At 36.9% G+C, this 22,438-nt stretch overlaps 1 protein-coding gene across 2 annotated transcripts in view; it reads left to right on the top strand.

Annotated features, from left to right (window-relative positions):
- The window catches only part of lrpprc (leucine-rich pentatricopeptide repeat containing), a 135,607-nt gene that overhangs the window by 17,115 nt on the left and 96,054 nt on the right, over window positions 1–22,438 (top strand). For both annotated transcript variants that reach the window (XM_059985716.1, XM_059985717.1), the window contains exons 7-11: window positions 12,965–13,091; window positions 13,912–14,056; window positions 14,829–14,983; window positions 17,932–18,037; window positions 18,883–18,990. In XM_059985716.1, coding sequence (XP_059841699.1) covers window positions 12,965–13,091; window positions 13,912–14,056; window positions 14,829–14,983; window positions 17,932–18,037; window positions 18,883–18,990 — 641 coding nt within the window. The remainder of the gene's footprint in view (window positions 1–12,964; window positions 13,092–13,911; window positions 14,057–14,828; window positions 14,984–17,931; window positions 18,038–18,882; window positions 18,991–22,438) is intronic.

The following is a 22,438-nucleotide window of genomic DNA, read 5'->3' as shown; positions in this document are numbered from 1 at the left end:
AGGACCCGAGAGCAGAGCCTCAGAATAGAGGGACATCACTTCAGAACAGAAATGAGAAGGAATTTCTTAAGCCAGAAGTTAGTAAATCTGTGGAGTTCATTGCCTTAGGTGGCTATTGGGTATTTTTAAAGTGGAGCGTGATAAGTTCTTGATTGATCAGGGCATCAAAGGTTACAGGGACAGCTGACAAATGAGGTTGAGAGGGATAATAAATCAGCCATGATGGAATGGCGGAGCACTCGTTTTGCTAAATAGCCGAGTCTGCCATAAATGTCTTAACGGTCACTTTAATGTACAAAATCTTGGTAAAGCATTGTCAACAAAGCCACTGGTTTTCTTAAGATGCTTAGTTCTTAAGAACTAAGAGCTAACCTGACTCTCCTGACTTGCACGTGTCTTTGGTCAGATAGCTGTGTGCATTTGCTCAACTGTCTTTATAAGTGTTCAGGAAGGCCACTAAAGGTGTTAAATGACCCATAGCCACCTCCCATAGAAAATAGGAATGAACTCCATTTAATGGCTTGCCTCCAGTTACAAGATTCAGAGAATGGGAAAGTAAACTGTTTGTTCATGGACCGTTTCTCATGTGTACAGTTACAGTCATTGTCATGCAGGTACTTTTTCAGCTCTCACTATCTAATTTCTTTCTGAACTTGAACTATTTTCTCCCATTTTATGGCCATCATTTGTGTTGGGACACATCCATTGTTATATTTTACAAAAAATTCTGTTTGAATCCCATGGTCTGGCTGCCATCCCACAAGAATGATAGAGACAAAACTTCGAAGGACGCAATGTGACGATGGGCGATGGTTACAGCTTTTCACTGTGAAATTCTTCTGAAACTCTTCTTCATCACAATATCCTCATGGAGTCTTGCATTGAGCCGGCCAAATATACATAATTTATCACTAGCCGTGGTTTCTTCTCCTTTGCGTCTTTAAGTACAGCACAAGAGCATAAGACTTGGGAGTGGTATTAGGCCATTCACACCACTGAGTCTGTTCAACTGTTCCATCATGGCTGATTAATCATTCCTCTCAATCCCATTATCCTAACTTCTCCTCGTAACCTTTGGTGCCCTTACCAATTCAGAACCTTCCAACCTCTCCTTTAAATATACCCAGTGATTTGGCTGCTGTAGCCATCTGTGACAATGACTTCCACAGATTCACTGCCCTCTGGATAAAGAAATTCCTCCTCATCTCTGTTCTAAAGTGATGTCTTTCTATTCTGTGCCCTCTGGTCCTAGAGCTTAAACAAATTTCGAGAGTGCAATTTTAGAAGATGATTATGTTGATGTAATATTATGGATTGGTTAACAGCCAGAAAATACATAACTGAAAACTGGGTAATGTTTGTATTGCAAGTCTGTGATGTGGGGTTCCATAGAGATCGATGCTCTGGCCCCAGGTTCAGAATCTGTATCAATTCTTTGGATGAGATCTCATGTGTAAAACACTAATTTTGCTGATAATATAAAGCAGAGTGGCAATATGAGCGATGAGGAAAATGCAGAGATTTCATGAGGATATAGTACATAATACAATACATTACCAGCCTATGGCCACTGGTGTTCTGACCTATATAAACCTACTCTGTGATGAATATTAACTCCTCCCTCCTACAGAGCCCTTGCTCTCTATTTTTCTTACATCATGTGCTTATCTAAGAGTCTTTTAAATGACCCTATTATATCAGTCTCAACACCCCCCCCCCCCCACTCCTCAGCAGTGTGTTCCAGGCACCCAAAATTCTCTGTGGAGGGAGGGGAAGGAGCTAACTGACATCTCCCTTAAAATTCCTTCCATTCACCTCACAAAGATATCCTCTGGTATTGGTAATCACCACCATGGGAAACAAGTGATGGCGGTCCACTTTATTTGTGCCTCATAATCTATAGAACCTTTTGATGTTGCATCCCATCCTCTCTTGCTCCAAAGTGAACAGCCCTTGCTTTCTCAACCTTTCCTCAGTAGGCATGCTCTAATTCAGGCACATCCTGGTAGATCTCCTTTGCACCTTCTCTAAAGCTTCCACATCTTTCTGATAATGAAGCAACTAGAGATGAACACAATTCTCTAAGTGTGGTTGAAGCAGAGTTTTATAGAACTACAGTATTACTTTGCAACTCTTGAACTCAGTCCCCTGAAATAATAAAGGCCTACACACATTACATTTCTTAACCCCCCCCCCCCCCATCAATTTGTCTAGCAATTTTTAATGGATCTATGGAGTTGGTCCCCAAGATCCCTCTGGTCCTCCACATGCGAAGAAAGCTGCTGTTAACCTTATACTCTGCTTTCAAGTGCAGTTTTCCAGAGTTTTTCGGATTGAATTTCATTTGCCACTTGTCTGCCCAACACTGCATCCTATATTTATCTTGTAACCTGCAATAACTTTGTACACTATCCGCAACAGTTCCAACTTTCAAGTTATCTGTAGCCCGCCCCTCTACTACTTCATCCAAGTAAATTCTAAAAAAATTGCAGAGTGGAGGTCCAAGATCCCTGCAGAACCAAGACACCAACCTCCAGGCAGAAAATGTTCAATTCACCACCACCCCTTATTATGGGCATGCCAATTCTGAATCAATGCAGCCTACCATAGAGAACCTTGTCAAATGCCTTAACAAAATCTGTAGACACTACATCCACCCCTCGACATCCATTGTTTTGTTTTGTGATCTTGGAAAAGCCTCTCGCTATCCCTAATAAGACCATGCTTCTCCCAATGCTTGTAAATCTTGCCCCTGAGAATCCTCTTCAATCATTTGCTCACCTCTCACCACTGTGCCTAGAACCAGGCATCGAAATCAAATGTGGATCAAGACATGGCCTCCAGAAATAATGTAGGTCAAAGTCAACTCATTACATTTATAAAAAAGGTGTCGGCACAAAACTAGAAAAATGCCCAGATAGAAACATAGAAAATAGATGCAGGAGTAGGCCATTCAGCCCTTTGAGCCTGCACCGCCATTCAGTATGATCATGGCTGATCATCCAACTCAAAACCCTGTACCTGCTTTCTCTCCATACCCCCTGATCCCTTTAGCCACAAGGGCCATATCTAACTTTCTCTTAAATATAGCCAATTAACCTGCCTCAACTGTTTCCTGTGGCAGAAAATTCCATAGATTCACCACTCTCTGTGTGAAGAAGTTTTTCCTCATCTCGGTCCTAAAAGGCTTCCCCCTTTATCCTTAAACTGGGACCCCTCATTCTGGACTTCCCCAACATCAGAAACAATCTTCCTGCATCTAGCCTGTCCAATCCCTTTAGAATTTTATACGTTTCAATAAGATGTGTCATGTGCAGGAAAAAAACAGATCAAATCCAATCTGAGCAACTGTCGTCCATCAGAATTAGGTTCAGTATCACTGACAAATGTTGTGAAATTTGTTGTTATACAGCAGCAATAGAAAACAATAATATTCTGCACTGTATCTCGATAAATACATTTCTAAAATGTACTGTTAGAGGCATTCTGACTGATACCGAGACACCAGTGCACAAGATCTTCAGAGGCTTCAGTGGGTTGTAAACTCAGTCAGCTCCATCACTGACATCTTCAAAAGGTGATGCCTCGAGAAAGCGACATCTTTCATTAAAGACCTCCGTTACTCAGGACCTGCCCTCTTCTCATTACTACCATCAGGGAAGTGGTACAGGGGGGTCAGCAGGAGAAGCTCATGGAGTAAGCATTGTTTCAGATTCGCTCCATAACCTATGATTTTTTAACCTATGATCACCCTTATTTAACTTACATTTACCTATAACAAAAGATTCTTGATACTTTCTTGGACTTATCTTTAAGAGTTTATTGTGAATTTTGAAGAAATGAATACAGAAATGGCTCTTAGATCTAAAGGGCGAGAACCTGGGAAAGATCCTAACGGGAACGGGAAGAAGAAAAAGACTGATCCTAAGCGCACTGAATTGACTTATGAAATATTATTGGAGGTTTTAAATGAAAAAATTTGAAGAGCAACAACAAATTTTCAAACAAGATGTAAAGGCTTTTCAAGATTATATGGATAAGACGGATTCAGTAGTTAACCAGCAGCAAGTTCTAATCGCAACTTTGCAAGAGGACGCTCGGAAGTGAGACTTGATAATTGAAAAACTGGAGCAGAAATTACTTTTGACGATTAAACAGGTGGAAACACTTAAAGCCAAGAGTGTCGACTTTGAGAATCGGTCCAGAAGACAGAACTTACGCATACTTGGTCTCCCGGAAGGTATTGAACAAGGGGACCCCTCGAAGTACTTTGCTCAACTTTTAAAGAATGCGTTCCCTTCTGTATTCCCAGACAGTCCTCCATTACTTGATCGCGCTCACAGAATTATGCGTCGATCACCAAGTGCTTCAGCTAAACCACCGGTTGTAATTGTCCGATTTCATTATGTGCATGTTTAAGAGCAACTTATTTGTGTGGCTCAGCGTGTAGGGATGGTCATATTTCAAGAATTCAATTTTCGATTAGTGGAAGATTTTAGTCCAGAAGTAATGAAGGCAGGGCTTCTTTTTAAACCTCTGATGTCCGAATGTTAGGAGAAAAATCTAAAACTTGCGCTCTTATACCCTGCGAAGCTTAGAATATCACCTCCCAATGCATCTCGGCGTGTTTTCCTTTCTACATCTGAAGCGAGAAGCTTTTGAATGAGAACTTCCCTACTGCTACGGATTCTCATCTCTAATAAATGAGTGATTTTGATCGTTGCAAGATAGTTTTTGTTTCCGAAACCGGATTTTGTTTCTGGCTATTGATGTAGGTTTACTCTATATTTTATACTCTAGTTAAAGTTTTTTTTTGATGTACTAATCTTTTTATTTTACTTACTTCAATCACTGTACTTTAGCTTTGGTCATTTTTATTAATCCTTCGAAGGTGAATTTTTTTTTACTAAGATGGCGGTTTCTTCTCTAAAATATTTTTGGCTTTTTTTTGATTTACCATTTTTTTTCTCTCATCGTCTTCCTATAATGCATTTCTTATCACAGTTTAATTTTTTTTGGTTTGTTTGGGTTTTAACCAGATTTATAAGTTACTAGTGATTATATTCTTTTTGGTTTTGTTACTACCAATTATATTAAGAAGTTTGATTTTAGTATAGTGATTATTATTTCTTTAGAGTTTGGGTGGATCTTTTTTATCCTTTATATATAGAGTTGCCTTCTACTGATATGGGGGTAGATTTAGTTTGATTTCTCCTTTTTCCCAGCCTCTTCCTGGCTGGGGAGCTCTTTTTTCTTCTTGGGTGGGGGGTGGGGGGTGTTTTTCTAAATCTTATGTTCTTTACATCAGTTTTTTTTAGATTCTTCATTTGGGCTGATTTTAAACTACTAAAATGTCCACAATGTCATCACTTCCGGGTCCGCCCCTTATTTTTGTTCCTCTTTTGGGTGCATGAGCTCATAATTTGGTTAGCCCTTTATATACCAAAGGGTTGATTTCAGAAATAAGGCTCAGACCATTAATTTTGTCTCTTGGAATACTAATGGCTTAAACCATCTGATTAAATGGAAAAAGATTTTCAAAGTATTCCAAAGACTTAATGCTCATATTATTTTTGTACAAGAAACTCGTGTGAGGAAAGAGGATAATTATCGCTTTTTTAGGTTTTGGAGGGGTCAACAGTACCATTCGAATTCGAATGCTAAAGTAAAGGGAGTTTCAATTTTTATTGACTCCTCTATTGCATTTGTCCAGCACGATATCTTTTCGGATCCGAATGGTAGATTTTTGTTAATTACTGGCTTACTTTTTAACAAAGAGGTTGCTATGGTTAATATTTATGCTCCAAATGTGGATTATCCTGATTTTTTTTAAGTCCTTATTTACTTCTCTACAGAATCTAAATGAATATAAGTTAATAATGGGTGGTGACTTTAATTGTTGTTTAAATCCTTTGTTGGACAAATCTATATCTACTCAGACTTTACCTAATAAGTTGGTCACTCTTATTAATTCTTTTTTGACTGATAATGGAATCATTGATATTTGGAGATTTCGGCATTCTAAGGACAAAGAGTTTTCATTTTTCTCACATGTTTATCATTCCTACTCAAGAATTGATTATTTTTTTTTATTGACTCTTGTTTTATTCCATCGGTAATTGGTTGTAATTATGATATAGCCATCTCTGACCATGCTCCATTAAAACTTTCTATTAAATTTACGGATATAGCTTCTAGTGCTAGACAATGGCGATTTGATTCTACCTTACTGCAAGATCCAGATTTTATTAAATTTATGAAGGAACTGATCGATTTCTTCTTTTCAACTAATTCCACTGATGATATTTCTTGCGGAACACTTTGGGACACTTTTAAAGCATATATATGTGGACAAGATTATCTCCTACTCCGTTGGTCTGAGAAAACGCATAAAGGAGGAAACTCTTTTATTGGTTGATAAAATTAAAGAGATTGACAAGAAATATTCGACTACTCCTAGTAAGGAGCTTTACAAAGGGTTGAACTTCAAATGGAACGTAGTTTATTACTTACATCTTCGACTGAAAATCAATTAATGAAAACCAGATCTGATTTTTATATACATAATGATAAATCGGGTAAACTGTTAGCTAGTCAATTGAAGAATGCTTTGGTTAAATGTCAAATTACTAAGATTCGTCAGCAGAATGGGGATCTGACAGTTAACCATGATGAGATAAACAAATCATTTCAAGATTTTTATACCTCCCTGTATCATTCTGAATTCCCTCATGATTATAATACCATGTGTGATTTTCTTGGGAAATTGAATTTCCCAAAATTATCATCGGATTATCTTTCAATATTAGAAACTCCTACTACGGATGCAGAAATTAAAGGGGTTATTTCCTCTATGAATTCTGTGAAAGCACCAGGTCCAGATGGTTATACAGTAGAATTTTTTAAATGTTTTTCCGCTACTCTTTCTCCTTGGTTATGCAGGGTTTTTGAAGGAGCAATTAGATTGGGTAATCTGCCACAATCTTTTTATAGAAGCTTCCATTTCTTTAATATTGAAGAAAGATAAAGACCCTACTGACTGTGCATCCTTTAGACCAATATCTTTATTGAATGTAGATTCCAAGATCTTTTCCAAGTTACTGGCATCCAGGCTGGAGAAGTTATTACCCCAAATTATTTTGGAAGATCAAACTGGTTTTATTAAAAATTGCTATTCTTTTTTCAATGTTAGGAGATTATTGAATATTGTTTATACTCCTTCACATAGCACTTCAGAATGTGTCATTTCATTAGATGCAGAGAAAGCATTTGATAGAGTTGAATGGCCATACTTATTTACTGTGCTTGGGAAGTTTAATTTTAGTCCGACATTCATTTCCTGGATTAAACTGATATATCATACTCCAGTAGCCTCGGTGCTTACTAACAATCAAAGATCTCCCTTTTTTCGTTTATTTCAGGGTACTAGACAAGGCAGTCCTCTTCGTCCATTATTATTTGATATTGCTTTAGAACCCTTGGCAATTGCTATCAGAGAATCACAGAACATTTTTGGCATTAATCGTGGGACGGATATACATAAGCTATCATTATATGCAGATGATTTATTATTATTTATTTCTGATCCTGAGAAATCCATTCCTGCAGTTATATCATTGTTGGCTCAATTTAGTAATTTTTCCCGGTATAAATTAAATCTTAATAAGAGTGAATTGTTTCCTTTAAATAGACAGGTTCCAATTTATGGAAATTTACCTTTTAAATTAGTTAATGACTCTTTTATTTACTTAGGGATTAAAATCACAAAAAACTGTAAGGATTTATTTAAGGTTAATTTTTTACCCCTAATCGATCAGATTAAATGTTTGTTTACTAACTGGTCACCAGTATCTTTATCTCTGATAGGTCGGATTAATGCTATTAAGATGGTTATTTTACCCAAGTTTTTATATATATTTCAAGCGGTACCAATTTTTATTCCGAAATCTTTTTTTGCTAATGTTGATTCAAAAATTTCCTCATATATATGGCAGAATAAAAATCCTAGATTAGGTAAAAAATATTTACAGAAGTCAAGGAAGGAAGGTGGATTGGCATTGCCTAATTTTAGATTTTATTATTGGGCAGTTAATATCTGATATTTGATATGTTGGTGAAAGGATTGGGATTTATCTTTTAGCCCTCATTGGGTGAACCTGGAAGTTAAATCTGTACAAGGATTTTCATTGGGTTCTATTTTAGGGTCTTCTCTTCCCTTTGCTCTTTCTAAATTGCTGAAACAAATTGACAATCCGATAGTTAAACATACTTTACGTATGTGGTTTCAATTTCGGAAATTTTTTAGATTGACTTAGTTTGTTTTAAATATTCCTATTGTATCCAATTGCTTTTTTTATCCTTCTATTATAGACCAAGCTTATTCAGCTTGGAAGACTAAAGGATTACTACGATTTTCCGATTTATTTTTGGATAATTGTTTTATGTCTTTTGAACAATTATCTAATAAATATAATTTGCCTAGATTTCATTTTTTTTAGATATTTACAGATTAGGAATTTCTTAATTACTGTACTTCCTACTTTTCCAAATTTTGTGTCCAGGTATTTTGGAGAATTTGTTTGAACTAAATCCTTCTCAGAAAGGGCTAATATCAAAACTTTACAATATAATTATGAAGATACGTTCAGAACCCTTCTATAAGATTAAAAATGATTGGGGAAGAGAACTTAACCTTACTATCCCTATTGAGAATTGGGATAAAATTCTTCAATTAGTTAATACATCATCTATATGTGCTAAACATTCATTAATACAGTTTAAGGTTGTGCAGAGGGCTCATATGTCCAAGGATAAATTGGCTCATTTTTATTCCTATATAAATCCCATTTGTGACAGATGTCATTCTGAGATAGCGTCTTTAACTCATATGTTCTGGTCGTGTCCGCTTTTGAAAAAATATTGGAAAGACATTTTTGATATTATTTCTACAGTATTGAACATTGATTTACAAACTCATCCTATTACTGCAATTTTTGGTTTACCAATGATGGACTCACTCTATTTCTCCTCTTTCGCTTGTCGAATGATTGCATTTCTTAAATTAATGGTTGGAAGATCTATTTTGTTGAATTGAAAAGAAATTAATCCTCCTACCGTATTTCATTGGTTTTCTCAAACTATGTTATGTTTAAATTTAGAAAAAATTAGAAGTGTTGTATTTGATACTTCTATTAAATTTGAAAAGATATGGAGACCATTTATTCAATATTTTCACATGATGTAATATGACCCTGTTCCAAGCCTATTTGTTTTTCCAGTTTCGATTTTATATATGTTGAGAGGATCGGAGTTGACGACATTCATTTGTATTTTGTATTTTTTTGTACTTTTGTGAGATATTATAAACAGCCCTTTTTTCCATTTTTTCTTTTTCTTTCTTCTTTTCTCATATTTTTTTCATTAGATTATTAGATTAGGTTTTTTTTGCATAATTTTTTTTCTTTTTCTTTTTTAATATATATTATGATATACCTAGGTTTGCCTTGTTTATTTGTTACTTATATCGTCCATGATTTGGGAATACTCATTTATACTGTAACTATTGCTTATGTATTCTTTCATGTTTAGTTGTAATGTGTATGATTGTAATCCCATTATCTATGTATCAATTTTATTTTGTTGATATTAATAATAATAATAAAAAGAAAGAAAGCAAAGTGGTACAGGAGCCTGAAGACCCAAACTTAACACTTAAGGAACAACTTCTTCCCATCTGCCATCAGATTGCTGAATGATCTATGTACTCATGAAACAACCTTGCTATTCCTCTTTACACTAATTTATTTTTAACTTTTAATTTGTTACACCAGCACTGTACTGCTAATACAACTAATTTCACAACTTGTATCAGTGACAATAATTTTGACTTTTATTCTGGAAAAAAAAATAAAAGTAGTGCAGAAGAGAAATGCTTCAACAATCTGTATGGTGATGGAAAGTATTTTTAACAGTTACCAAGCAACATTTACTCACATTGCCTGCCCATTGGTTCTCAATTTTGGCCAGGTCCCCCTCAATTCCAAACTTCATCACAACTTTGGTTCAGATTTGGACCTAACAAACAGGCTTAATTGGGCATGTCAAGGAAACTAGAAGAAACATGTTGGAGTCAAATCTTGCACACCATAAAGTGATTGTACTTGCCCAAAATTTCAGCTGGCCTAGCACATTCATACTGTGACTCTAAAGCAAATAAGAGGCAACTTCCATGGCATGCCAGAGCTGTTCCATCATCTAGAAAGCATGTCATGATTATGATGGGGTATGGAGTGTAGTTCCCAAATTCAACACCATAACAAAGCAGGTTGGAACCCCATCCAGAATCCTGATCATTCATTCCCTCCACTATTAGCCCAGCATTGTTTTTATGTTTGCCACCTTCAAAATGTTACTTACAGTGGTGCTAGAAAGTTTGTGAATCCCGTAGGATTTTCTGTTCTGCGTATATATGACCTAAAATGTGATCAGATCTTCACATAAGTCCTAAAACTAGATAAAGAGAACCCAATTAGATAAATAACACAAAAACAGTATACTTGTTTGTTTACTCTCTCCCCCCTCCCCTTGAGGAATACAGTACTATGCAAAAGTCTTAGCTGTCCTAGCTTTCTATATATGTGCCCAAGGCTCTTGCACAATACTGTGCTTAAAGATCATTTTCTGAGGAGCTGTAAATTGAATTGAGTTACTACGCAGACATCAGGACACATCCCTGTTTCTTATCTTAGGACAGGGTGAGGGTGCTAACAGGGAGCCAAAGGGATTCTGTTTGAGGAGCCCCTGCAATGAAGTCCTACAGTGCCTATAAAAAGTATTCACCCAACTCCCCCCCCAGAAGTTTTCATGTTTTATTGTAGTCAAAATACACCTGTATCTGGAAGGTCCAATTGCTGGTGAGTCAGTATCCTTGTAAAAACTACACCATGAAGACAAAAGAACACTCCAGGCAACTCTGCAAAAAGGTGATTGAGAAGTACAAGTCAGGAGATGCATACAAGAACATTTCCAAGTCACTGAGTATCCCCTGGAGTACAGTTGAGAAATCAAAAGAATATGGCACAGCTGTAAATCTGCCTGGAGTAGGCCGTCCCCAGAAACTGAGTGACTGTGCAAGAAGGGAACTAGTGAGAGAGGCTACCAAGAGACCTATGACAACGCTGATGGAGTTAAGTAGCTGAGAGGAGAGAGACTGCGTATATAACTGTTGCTCGGGTGCTTCACCGGTCGCTGTTTTATAGGACAGTGGCAAAGAAAAGACCCTGTTGGGAAAAAAACTGGCATGAAATCTCAGCTAGAGCTTGCCAGAAGGCATGTGTGAGAGTCTGAAGTCAGCTGGAGGGTTTCTATGGTCTGATGAAACCAAAATTGAGCATTTTGGCCTTCAGGCTAAACTCTATGCTTGCCATAAGCGAAACACTGTACGCCATAAAAAACACATCGTACCTACCGTGAAGAATGGTGGTGGCTGCATTATGTCATGGGGGTGCTTTGCTGCAGAAGCCCTGGGAGACTTGTGAATGTAGAGGGTAAAATGAATGCAGCAAAATACAGGGAAATCGTGGAGGAAATCTTGATTCAGTCTGCAAAGTCCTGGGCGAAAAGTTGTTTTCCACCAAGGCAATTTCTTGAAACAGAAAGCCAAAGCTACACAGGAATGGCTTAAAAACAACATTAATGTCCTGGAATAGCCAAGTCAGAGTCCAGACCTCAATCCAATTGAGAATTTGTGGCTGAACTTGAAAAGGGCTGTTCACTTATGATCCCCATGCAGTCTGGCAGAGCTTGAGCTGTTTTGTTAAGAAGAATGGGGAAAGATTGCAGAGTCCAGATGAGCAAAGCTGATCAAAACCGATCCACATAGACTCAAGCCTATAATTGCTGCCAAAGGTGCATCTACTAAATACTGACTTGAAGGTGGTGAATACTTAAACAACCAATTTTTTTGTGTTTTATATTGGTAATTAATTTAGATCACCTGGTAGAGATCTGTTTTCACTTTGACATGAAGATGCCTTTTTCTGTTGATGAGTGTCAAAAAGCCAAATTAACTCCATTGTGATTCATTGTTGCCAACAAACGTACACCATCTTTCTTTGAAAATAATGTTACTGCAGTCAGTGGATTTCCATTGACAAATGTATTTCTTAGTTACCACAGTCAGTCAAGTATCTCTTTGATTTCAAGTGTAGTCCCTCTCATCTGAACCTCTTGTCTACGTTTGGATTGGTCTATGGTGGAGCAGAATACTCCTTGTTAATTGGCTGGGTTGTATTTGCCCTTGTACATGTATTCAATCAATATTCTATTGTTTTGAATAAAATCTGGTGTTGTAACTGTAATGGAATAGCTTGTCTAGGAGCATAGGTATTTCTGAAGCATTAGTCTAGAATAGCCCTTTTTTTTATCCAATCTGTTCAACTTTTTCTTGACAACAAGTGAAATGGATTAAAATAGATGATGGTCTTCAAAGATAGAAGAGATCATAGGGAAGTCAAAATAGTTAAAACATTTAGCCCCTAATTGCAAAAGTTTCAGGTGCTGGGGTTCAATGTCAACTAGAATAGCATGTTCTTGGAGCTTCGGTTCAATTATATTATCCACTACAGTTTGTGTCTGTAGAACTGCAATCTTTGGTCTGTTCACATATAAGTGGGGCCGTGGTCGATTGGAGTACTGTGTTATTTGGAGCATTTTAACATCTTTATGCGTGATACAGTGCAGTACTAGGTAAAACAGATTTTAATCATGTTTTGCGCCAGTGCACTGATGTTTCAAAAGAAGCTGAACTTATATGAATGAATGCATTTTTGGCCATTTGATATTTCCATTGTTCAATCTAAACAGAATAGAACAATTACCAGATGAATCAACTGATGCAGTGCATGGAATGGTTTATTTTCCACTTAGTTAATTTTATGGTTTAACATATAAACTTCTATTTCAGTGACATGGAAAGTGCAGAGGGCATTCTAAATGTGATGAGAGGAGCTGGGATTGAGCCTGGCCCAGATACTTACGTTGCCTTGCTGAATGCATATGCTGAAAAAGGAGATAATGAAAATCTGAAGCAGGTATAAAATAGGCAGCCGCTGTTGATTTAAGTTGGACTTAATTTTACTACAAAAAGCAATTCATAGTTTGTAAAGAGAAACCATTGATAGTTAATGGTCATTTCAGAGAGTCATTAATGACTACTTTCAGCCACAAAGCATGTGTCATAAATGCTTCAAGAATTTGCTTTGATATCAGGCAATGTGACAGTTTTAGCCCTTTTGTTTTCAGTGAAGTGAAACAAAGTACTAAATTATTTTCAGTATGATCAAGTTATACACCTTCCCTTGCCTTGAATAAATGTTTGTTAGTGACTATAATATTTGTATTTTGATAAAAACAAATAATATAAAATTGGTTTCTGAAAATGATGCAGAATTTGTATTGTGCAAGATGCTTAGTGATGGTAATATTGTGTTCTGTTTATTCTCACCCTTGAGTGTACAGTAACTAATCTATTGCCTTGTGGTGCATTGTAAAGGAGATTAATAACGAACTTATGGAAGTAAAAGTCTTGTATTTGCAAATGCTGTGGCTTTGTTTTGTTTAAGATTTTTCTAAAAGCTTTTAAAATCATGGCACAATATGTTGAAGATGCAGGTGATAACTGTCTTTCTTCAGAATAATTTTCTTGTCTGATTTTAACCACACGGTTGTGTACTTTGTTGGTACCTGATCATTAGTTGACAGGTTTACATAAAGCTTATTGTGAAAAATAATGGAGAAGAAGGTTAAAAGGCGTTGAAGGGACAAAAATCTCTTTTAGCACTGCCTTAAGATGTTTGAGTGATTTGAATCTAAAGCCTATTTTTACATGTTTAATATATCCCTTGTTGATAGACACTGGAGAAAGTTGAAAAGACAGATGCCAGCCTGATGGACAGAGACTTGATGCAAATTATCTTCAGCCTGGCCAAGTCTGGCTATCCACAATATGTTGAGGATATTATAGAACGGATGAGACATGACAGGGGATATGTACCAGGCAAGTTCCATGCTAGGTTGCATATTTGTGATGTTCAATTGTAATTCCTTAGACCTTTGTTGAAAATATTCACTTGTTAAAATGTTAAAGGTATTATTTTTTAAATTTAAAAATGAAAGGAAGTTTATTTTATTAATTAGTAATTCCAATTAATCCTTATTTTCTTTTCATTTTTCCTGCAAAAAATCCCTATGAAGTCTCTCAATTAATCTGATGGGATGATGTCTAAATGTAAATACTGGACGAGATAGTGTTGCATTTAAGATTTCTTTGGTAAATCAGGATTTACAAATAGTTGGATGGCTGATTACCAAGAGTTGTACTGTAGAGAATAAAAGCTGTATTATTTTGTGTGATTTTCCTTTTTTATTATTTGCAAGATAGTCAGTTTTTACTCAATACTTTTGACATTTAATTATTCATTATGTCTTGCATTACAAATGATTTGGTAACATTTTCAACTTTAAGCTGGTGGTTAAATATTCAGTGAGAGATATACATGTTATTGGGCAATCATAGGCTAATTATAACTTTGGACAATTTAAAAAAATATAAGAGATGGATATTTTCTGTGTTTATCCCATATAATGTGGATTTTTTTGGGAGACTGAAGAAGTTCATGTGGCCTCTGAATTGGCTTTTCCTTTAAGTAAGATCATGGTGGTGTCTTTGGATTTTCTTGCTTAATGTCCAGAAACTTAATACCTTGGTAGAGAATTCTCTACACCTCAGGCTTCTTTAACTTAACGTTCTAATTTCTTTGTTATTATAGACGCAATGAACTTGTGCTTGAACCTGATTACACAGGGTTTGGAAGAAACTGCTTTCCAGGTGTTGAAAACCATTCCCACTTTAAAGTCTGAGAGCCAAAGTGGGGTCTTGGATTTTGGTAACTTCTTCATACGGCACTGTGTCAATCTTGAGAAGGTAAAACAATAAGTTTGCCTTGTTCCTATTGTCTTAATGTTTTTAATATCCTAGGTATATTTTGAATCTGGGTAATAGTAATCAAGACATTCAGCTTTACTCAATTCAATGGGCATTCTCATGTTTTTGGAATACTTTTAGCTAATTATGTAAAAATTCTCCCTTTGTCAGAAATGCTGCCATTATTTCAGCGGTGAAGAATCCATTATACACTGGGACTCCGCTGCTCTGTTCCTACTTGTAGCCAGCACAGTACCAGCAATATTCTCATGGCAGCATCAAAAAAGCTTTGCTATCAGTGTAGAGTCATAGACAAAAAGCACATAGAAACAGGCTTTTTGGCCCACTTCTTCCAAACCAACCAAGATGCCAACTTAAGCTAGTCCCATTTGCCTGCATTTGACTCACATCCCTCTAAATTTTTCCTATTCATGTGCCTGTTCAAATGTCTCTTAAACATTATAATTGTACCTGCCTGTATGACTTCCTTTGAAAGTTCGTCTATACATCCACTATCTTTTGAAAAATCTTCCCTGAGACTCCTTTTAAATCTTTCCCCTCACACTTGAAACTTGTGCCTGTAGTTTTAGACTCCTCTACCCTGAGCAAAAGACTGATTGGCTACCTTCTATGCCCTGATGATTTTTATATATCTTTGTAAAGTCATCTGCCCACCTTCAAGGCAAATTGTACCAGATGCTCCAGTTCTGGCAGCATCTTTGTAAAAATTTTCTACGCGCTTTCTCGTACCTGCTGTTTAGTTCTTCATTCCTGTCCTTTGTATGCATTTTGCTTCTTCATGATGTTCATTGCTGTTGTGACCTTCCAGTTACATGCTATTAACACACAACTTCATGCATGATCCTTGAAAGTTCTATTTGTTATGAATTGGGCATGCAGTTTTTCATGAACTCTTCATTTTGAACACTGGGATAACCATAAAGTTTATGGTGAACTTAGGCATTGAGATTTTGGCCATTAATTACTTGCTTGGCTGACATGAATCAGAAAATACAATATTTTGCAGCTCTCTCTTGCACACCTTTTGAATGGTTCCACTGAAACAGACTGACGTGGTATCTCTGTCCTCAACCTGAAAAGCCTCCTTAAAATGTTGCTTTACAAACAAACAGTTAATTACAAAGCACTGGAAAGTTCAATAGTTATTTTTCTTATACATTTGTCTTTATTTAGTTTAGATAAATTCCGAACAAGATAATGATCTCTATTTTCAGTCTCCCAGTAGTCGGCAGATATTTGAGGAACAAATATGCAGGAAGATGGCAGATAGCTTTTAGAATAATTTTGTTGTTATAGTAGGGAATTTCAATTTCCTTTGTATTAACTGGGTCTGCAAAAGTGTAAAGGTCTTTAATGAGGTGGATTTATTAAATATGTCCAGCAAGTTGGCTCGAACAATATGTAAAAGGCTCTTCTCAGAAAGTGGAGCAACCCTGGACCTTCTGTGTCAGTGAGGGAGCATTTTGGAACCAGTGACCATAATTCTATTGGTTTTGAAATAGTTACAGAGAAAGGACTTTAAGCATTAGACAGGAACTTAAAAGATTGATTAAGTGAGACTGTTTGCAGATCTAGGGATGTCTGGCAAGTAAGAGGCTTTTACAGTTGAGGGAAGGAGAGTGAAGAGTCAGCATGTTCCTTTGCAATTGAAGGACATTGCTGGCATGATGAGACAACCCTGGCTGATGAAGGATATTGAAGCACTGTTCAGGAAAAGGAATTAATGCATGTCAGTAAGAGACACCTGGGATCAAATTAACTCCTGAACTGTAGGTGTGCATCTGAGGGAAATCAGAGCAAAATAAGATGTAAAATAATTTTGGCAGATAAGGGAAAGGAAAATTCCAAGAGATTGTGTAAGTATTTTAAGAGCAGAAGTATAACTGAAGAGAGAGTAGGTTCTCTTAAATACTAGCACGGTCACAGGAAATAGATGAGGTGTTAAGCATTTTCCTTCTGTGTTTATCATGAAAGATAATAGGAGGATATTGTTCTTACTGGAGGAATTAAGGGAAGTGAATAATGGTATATTGAAACCTAATCCACATTATAGAAGAGAAGGTATAGACAAGATAGATATATCCCCTTGGCATATAAAAATGGCTTAATGGAAGGAGTCAGAGGGTGGTAGTGGAGAAATTTTTTTTGTTGTCGAAGGTACAGGGACACAGTTCCTTGATAGTAACAACAGAGGTAAATAGTGGAGAAGACGGCAGTTAGAGTTGGGGTGTAATATTACAACTGTAGGTCAATAGCAAGATCTAACAAGGGACACTGTGTGCAGTTCTAATCATCTACTATAGGAAGGATGTCATTATGCTGGAAAAGGTAAAGAAAAGATACTTGAGGATGTTAGTTGGACTGCAGGGTTTGAGTTACAAAGCAAAGCTGGATATGGTAGGATTTATTTCCTTTGAGCAGAGGAGGTCGAATGATATCCATGTCAAGTTCCATAAAATCATGAAGGGCATTAATTAGGTAGGTGATAAGTTTTTTACCCCCTAGGGTTGGGGAGTCTAAAGCTGGAGAGAATAGATTTATGGTGAAAGAAGAAAGATTTAGAAGGAACCCAAGGAGTTACTTGCTAATGCTGAAGTTGGATGGTACATGGAATGAGTGAGAGGAAGTTGTAGAGGCAGCTAGAGTTACAGTACTTAAAAGACATTTGCTGGATTACCTGGATAGGGAACGCCTAGATGAATATGGGCCAAACGTAGGCAAAGGGGACTGGCTGGGATATTCATCTTGGCTGGCATGCATGAATTGGGCTGAAGGGCCTGTTCTGTGTTTTATGACTGTACAAGTGCAAATTAAATTGTCAGAAAATGAACATGCATTCTTAGTAACAAAGCCTCAACAGTTTGTTGTATTGAATTATTTCCTTTGGAAAAAAATTGATTTCTATTTTTTTTCATTTTATGTTCCAGCCATTGGACAAGATTCAACAGTTCTGTAAGGGACTAACTGAGGCCAATCTGCATTCAGCTCCCTTTCAGTTTGCTCTGTATTGTGCTCTGGATGCTAAGAAAGCCGGTAATAGAATACAGAGACTCAAGTTTGTAACTTTAATTATGGAAATTCTGACATGGTCTTTTCAGATCTTGTGGAATAGTTTAAAATGCTAACCCTGAATTAAATTGTGTTTTATTTGTCTTTGGTGAGGAAGTTCAGAATATGCTTACCTGGAGCATGTGGTGCATAATTTATTAACAACTTCAAAGCACTTTTTATTATGCTAGGCTAAGTAAGGCAGTTATTTAGGGTGACGTTGCTGATGTCTTGCCCATGGCCATAATCATAACAACTAATTCTAATGCAGCAGTGGAATAATCATCATCACATTTATGTCCAAAGAGGTTTGAATCAGCTGACAAAAATTTCATTGCATCTTCTCCAGTGAGAGTTTAACATTTAATAATGGAGTCGATCCTGCAAGGTTGCTACTTCTGTTATCCCTGTGGACCCCAACATTGCATTTGATATATCTAAGGAATAATCATCTGCCCAGATTATTAGCCTTCTGGGCCCATTTTAAACTTGGACTTGGAGATTCAAACTAGTTTAACTTTCAGGATACGTGTTATAATAATTCATTTCTCCTGTCACTGCACCCATGAGATGGGAGAAGAAAAAAAATCATTTAAGTTACCTCTTGTTTGTTTAAAAAAAATCCTTCTTTGTGTTATTGTTTACATCAGAATTAGCAAAGAACAAGTAATCAATACTGAACTTGAAAGTAAAATTAGAATTAATAAATAGAAAATCTTCCATAAGTGATAATTGACACAGAATTGTACATGCAGCTTAACTGTACCAGATATCTTTCTGGTTTATGATAACAGACATGATTATTAAATAGTTTCCATTTACATTTCCAGGAATGGTTTTTGAACTCATGAAGATCATGCAGAATGAAGGTTTTCCTATTAGACCCCATTACTTCTGGCCTTTGCTGGCACAACACCTGAAAGAAAAGAACAGTCAAGGTTTGTGTTATTTAAACCCTTTTAATTTGCTGAGTATTTACCTAGAAGGTCTTTGCTATTTGATTCTTGAATGTGTAATTGCCCTGAGAAGGATAGATAAAGCTCTAACAGGATTGGAAGTAAATGAGACTGAAGTTAATGGAAGGTACACATAGTTTTGTAGCAGCAATTAAAATCCGATTTAAAATTCTAAATCGATTCCATTGCAACTTGTAGCTCATTTACCCTGTATAGGTTTATATGAACATTTATTATACAGGTTTCCCCTGCTACTTGAAGGTAGAGCGTTCCTATGAAACTGTTTGTAAGCCGAAATGTCATAAAGCGAAGAAGCAATTACCATTAATTTATATGGAAAATTTTTTGAGCATTCCCATACCCAAAAATAACCAACTAAAACCAAATAACACATAAAACCTAAAATAACACAAACATATAGTAAAAGCAGGAATGATATGATTAATATATAGCCTATATAAAATAGAAATATTGTATGTATGGTGTAGTTTCACTTATCAAAATCGGGAAGACAGCAACCCAAATTTGATTTGGAGAAAAAAAATCAGCACGTACACGCCTACACAGGTATGCGTATATGTATGTACATGTGTACGCATACACACATACATGCATGCGCACACAACTGCCTGCACAAGGCTTCAGAGTCTTTCTCAGGTAAACACACGTATAAAGCGGGCGTCTTTTTTGTAACAGTGAAAATCCTCTTTGATTAGCGAAAGCAGGTACTAATGTAGGTCTTTCGTAACAGTGAGCTGTCGTAAAGCGAACGTTCGAAAAACGGGGGCCACCTGTACATGGAATGTAAACATTAATTTACTGGCTGTTTTTGTATATAGCATATTTTGGATATTTGCTTCCTTCAAGACAAATTGATTTGAGCATTGTGCTTACAGAAGCAACTCAGTCCATTACACAATACTCTTCCCAATTAGTGCATGGTATAAATAATGTAGCAACTTTGCGGCAATGGATGTTGTCATTGTGATATTCTGCACCGACTATGAGAGTGTGCTGCTTTGTTTAATATTGATTAAGCAATGACATCATAGCCATTACTGAAACTTGGCTACAGGAGGGGCAGGACTGGCAGCTCAATGTTCCAGGGTTCCGATGTTCCAGACGTGATAGAGGCAGAGGGAAGAAGGGTTGGGGGGGGGGGGTGGCTTTGCTATTCAGGGAAAACATTACAGCAGTGCTTCAGCAGGACAGATTAGAAGGCTTGTCTACTGTGGCCATATGGGTAGAGCTGAGAAACAGGAAAGGTATGACCACATTAATAGGGTTGTATTATAGACCACCCAATAGTCAGCGAGAATTGGAGGAGCAAATCTGCAGAGAGATAACAGACAATTGCAGGAGACAGAAAGTTGTGATTGTAGGGGATTTTAATTTTCCATACATTGATTGGGACTCCCATACTGTTAAAGGTCTAGATGGGCTAGAGTTTGTGAAATGTGTTCAGGAAAGTTTTCTAAATCAATATTTTGATGTACCAACTAGGGAGGATGCAATATTAGATCTCGTATTAGGAAATAAGTTAGGGCAGGTGACGGAAGTGTGTGTAGGGGAACACTTTGGTTCCAGTGATCATAACGTCATTAGTTTCAACTTGATCATGGATAAAGATTGATCTGGTCCTCGGGTTGAAGTTCTAAACTGGAAAAAGGCCAAATTTGAAGAAATGAGAAAGGATCTAAAAAGCGTAGATTGGGACAGGATGTTCTCTGGCAAGGATTTGATTGGTAAGTGGGAGGCTTTCAAAGGAGAAATTTTGAGAGTGCAGAGTTTTGTATGTTCCTGTTGAGGTTAAAGGCAAAATGAATAAGAATAAGGAACCTTGGTTTTCGAGGGATATTCAAACTCTGATAAAGAAGAGAGATGTATAACATGTATAGGCAACAGTGAGGAAATAAGATGCTTAGGAGTATAAAAAGACTAAGAAAATACTTAAGAAAGAAATCAGGAGGGCTAAGACATGAGGTTGCTTTGGCAGCCAGGGTGAAGGATAATCCTGAGAGCGTCTACAAGTATGTTAAGAGCAAAAGGATAGTAAGGGATAAAATTGGTCCTCCTGAAGATCAGAGTGATCAGAGTGAACCAGAAGAAATGGGAGAGATATTAAATGGGTTTTTTTGCATCTGTATTTACTAAGGAAACTGGAATGGAGTCTATGGAAACAAGGCAAACAAGTAGGGAGGTCATGGAACTTATATAGATTAAAGAGGAGGAGATGCTTGCTGTCTTGAGCCAAATCAGAGTAAATAAATCTCCAGAACCTGACAGGGTATTCCCTCGGACCTTGAAGGAGACTAGTGTTGAAATTGCAAGGGCCCTGGCAGAAATATTTAAAATGTCGATATCCACAGGTCAGGTGTCGGAGGATTGGAAGATAGCTCATATAGTTCCATTGTTTAAAAAAGGCTCAAAAAGTAAGCTGGGAAATTATAGGCTGCTAAGTTTGACATCGATAGTAGGTAAATTATTGGAAGGAATACTAAGAGATAGGATCTACAAGTATTTGGATAGACAGGGACTTATTAGAAAAAGTCAGCATGGCTTTGTGCGTGGTAGGTCATGTTTAACCAATTTATTAGAGTTTTTCGAGGAAGTTACCAGGAAAGTGGATGAAAGGAAGGCAGTGGATGTTGTAAACATGGACTTCAGTAAGGCCTTTGACAAGGTCCCGCATGGGAGATTAGTTAGGAAGATTCAGTCGCTAGGTATACATGGTGAGGTAGTAAATTGGATTAGACATTAGCTCAATGGGAGAAGCTAGAGGGTGGTAGTGGAGGATTGCTACTCTTGAGTGGAGGCTTGTGACTAGTGGTGAGCTACAGAGATCAGTGCTGGGTCCATTGTTATTTGTCATCTATATCAATGATCTGGATGATAATGTGGCAAATTGGATCAACAAATTTACTGATGATACAAAGATTGGAGGTGTAGTGGACAGTGAGGAAGGTTTTCAAAGCTTGCAGAGGGATTTGGACCAGTTGGGGGACTGGGCTGAAAAATGGCAGATGGAGTTTAATGTGGAAACTGTGAGCTATTGCACTTTGGAAGGACAAACCAAGGTAGAACATACAAGGTAAATGGTAGGGCACTGAGGAGTGCAATAGAACAGAGGGATCTAGGAATACAGATACAAAATTCCCTAAAAGTGGCATCACACGTAGATAGGGTTGTAAAGAGAGCTTTTGGTACATTGGCCTTTATAAATCAAAGTATTGAGTGTAAGAGTTGGAATGTAATGGTGAAGTTGTATAAGACATTGGTGAGACTGAATTTGGAGTATTGTGTACAGTTTTACTCATCTAATTACAAGAAAGATATTAATAAGGTTGAAAGAGTACAGAGAAGGTTTACAAGGTTGTTGCTGGGACTGAATTACAAAGAAAGGTTGAATTGATTAGGACTTTATTCCCTG

Source organism: Hypanus sabinus, chromosome 12, assembly GCF_030144855.1.
Source record: "Hypanus sabinus isolate sHypSab1 chromosome 12, sHypSab1.hap1, whole genome shotgun sequence".
In the NCBI taxonomy this organism is placed as follows: Eukaryota; Metazoa; Chordata; class Chondrichthyes; order Myliobatiformes; family Dasyatidae; genus Hypanus; species Hypanus sabinus.
This window is presented reverse-complemented; position numbering and strand designations above follow the sequence as displayed.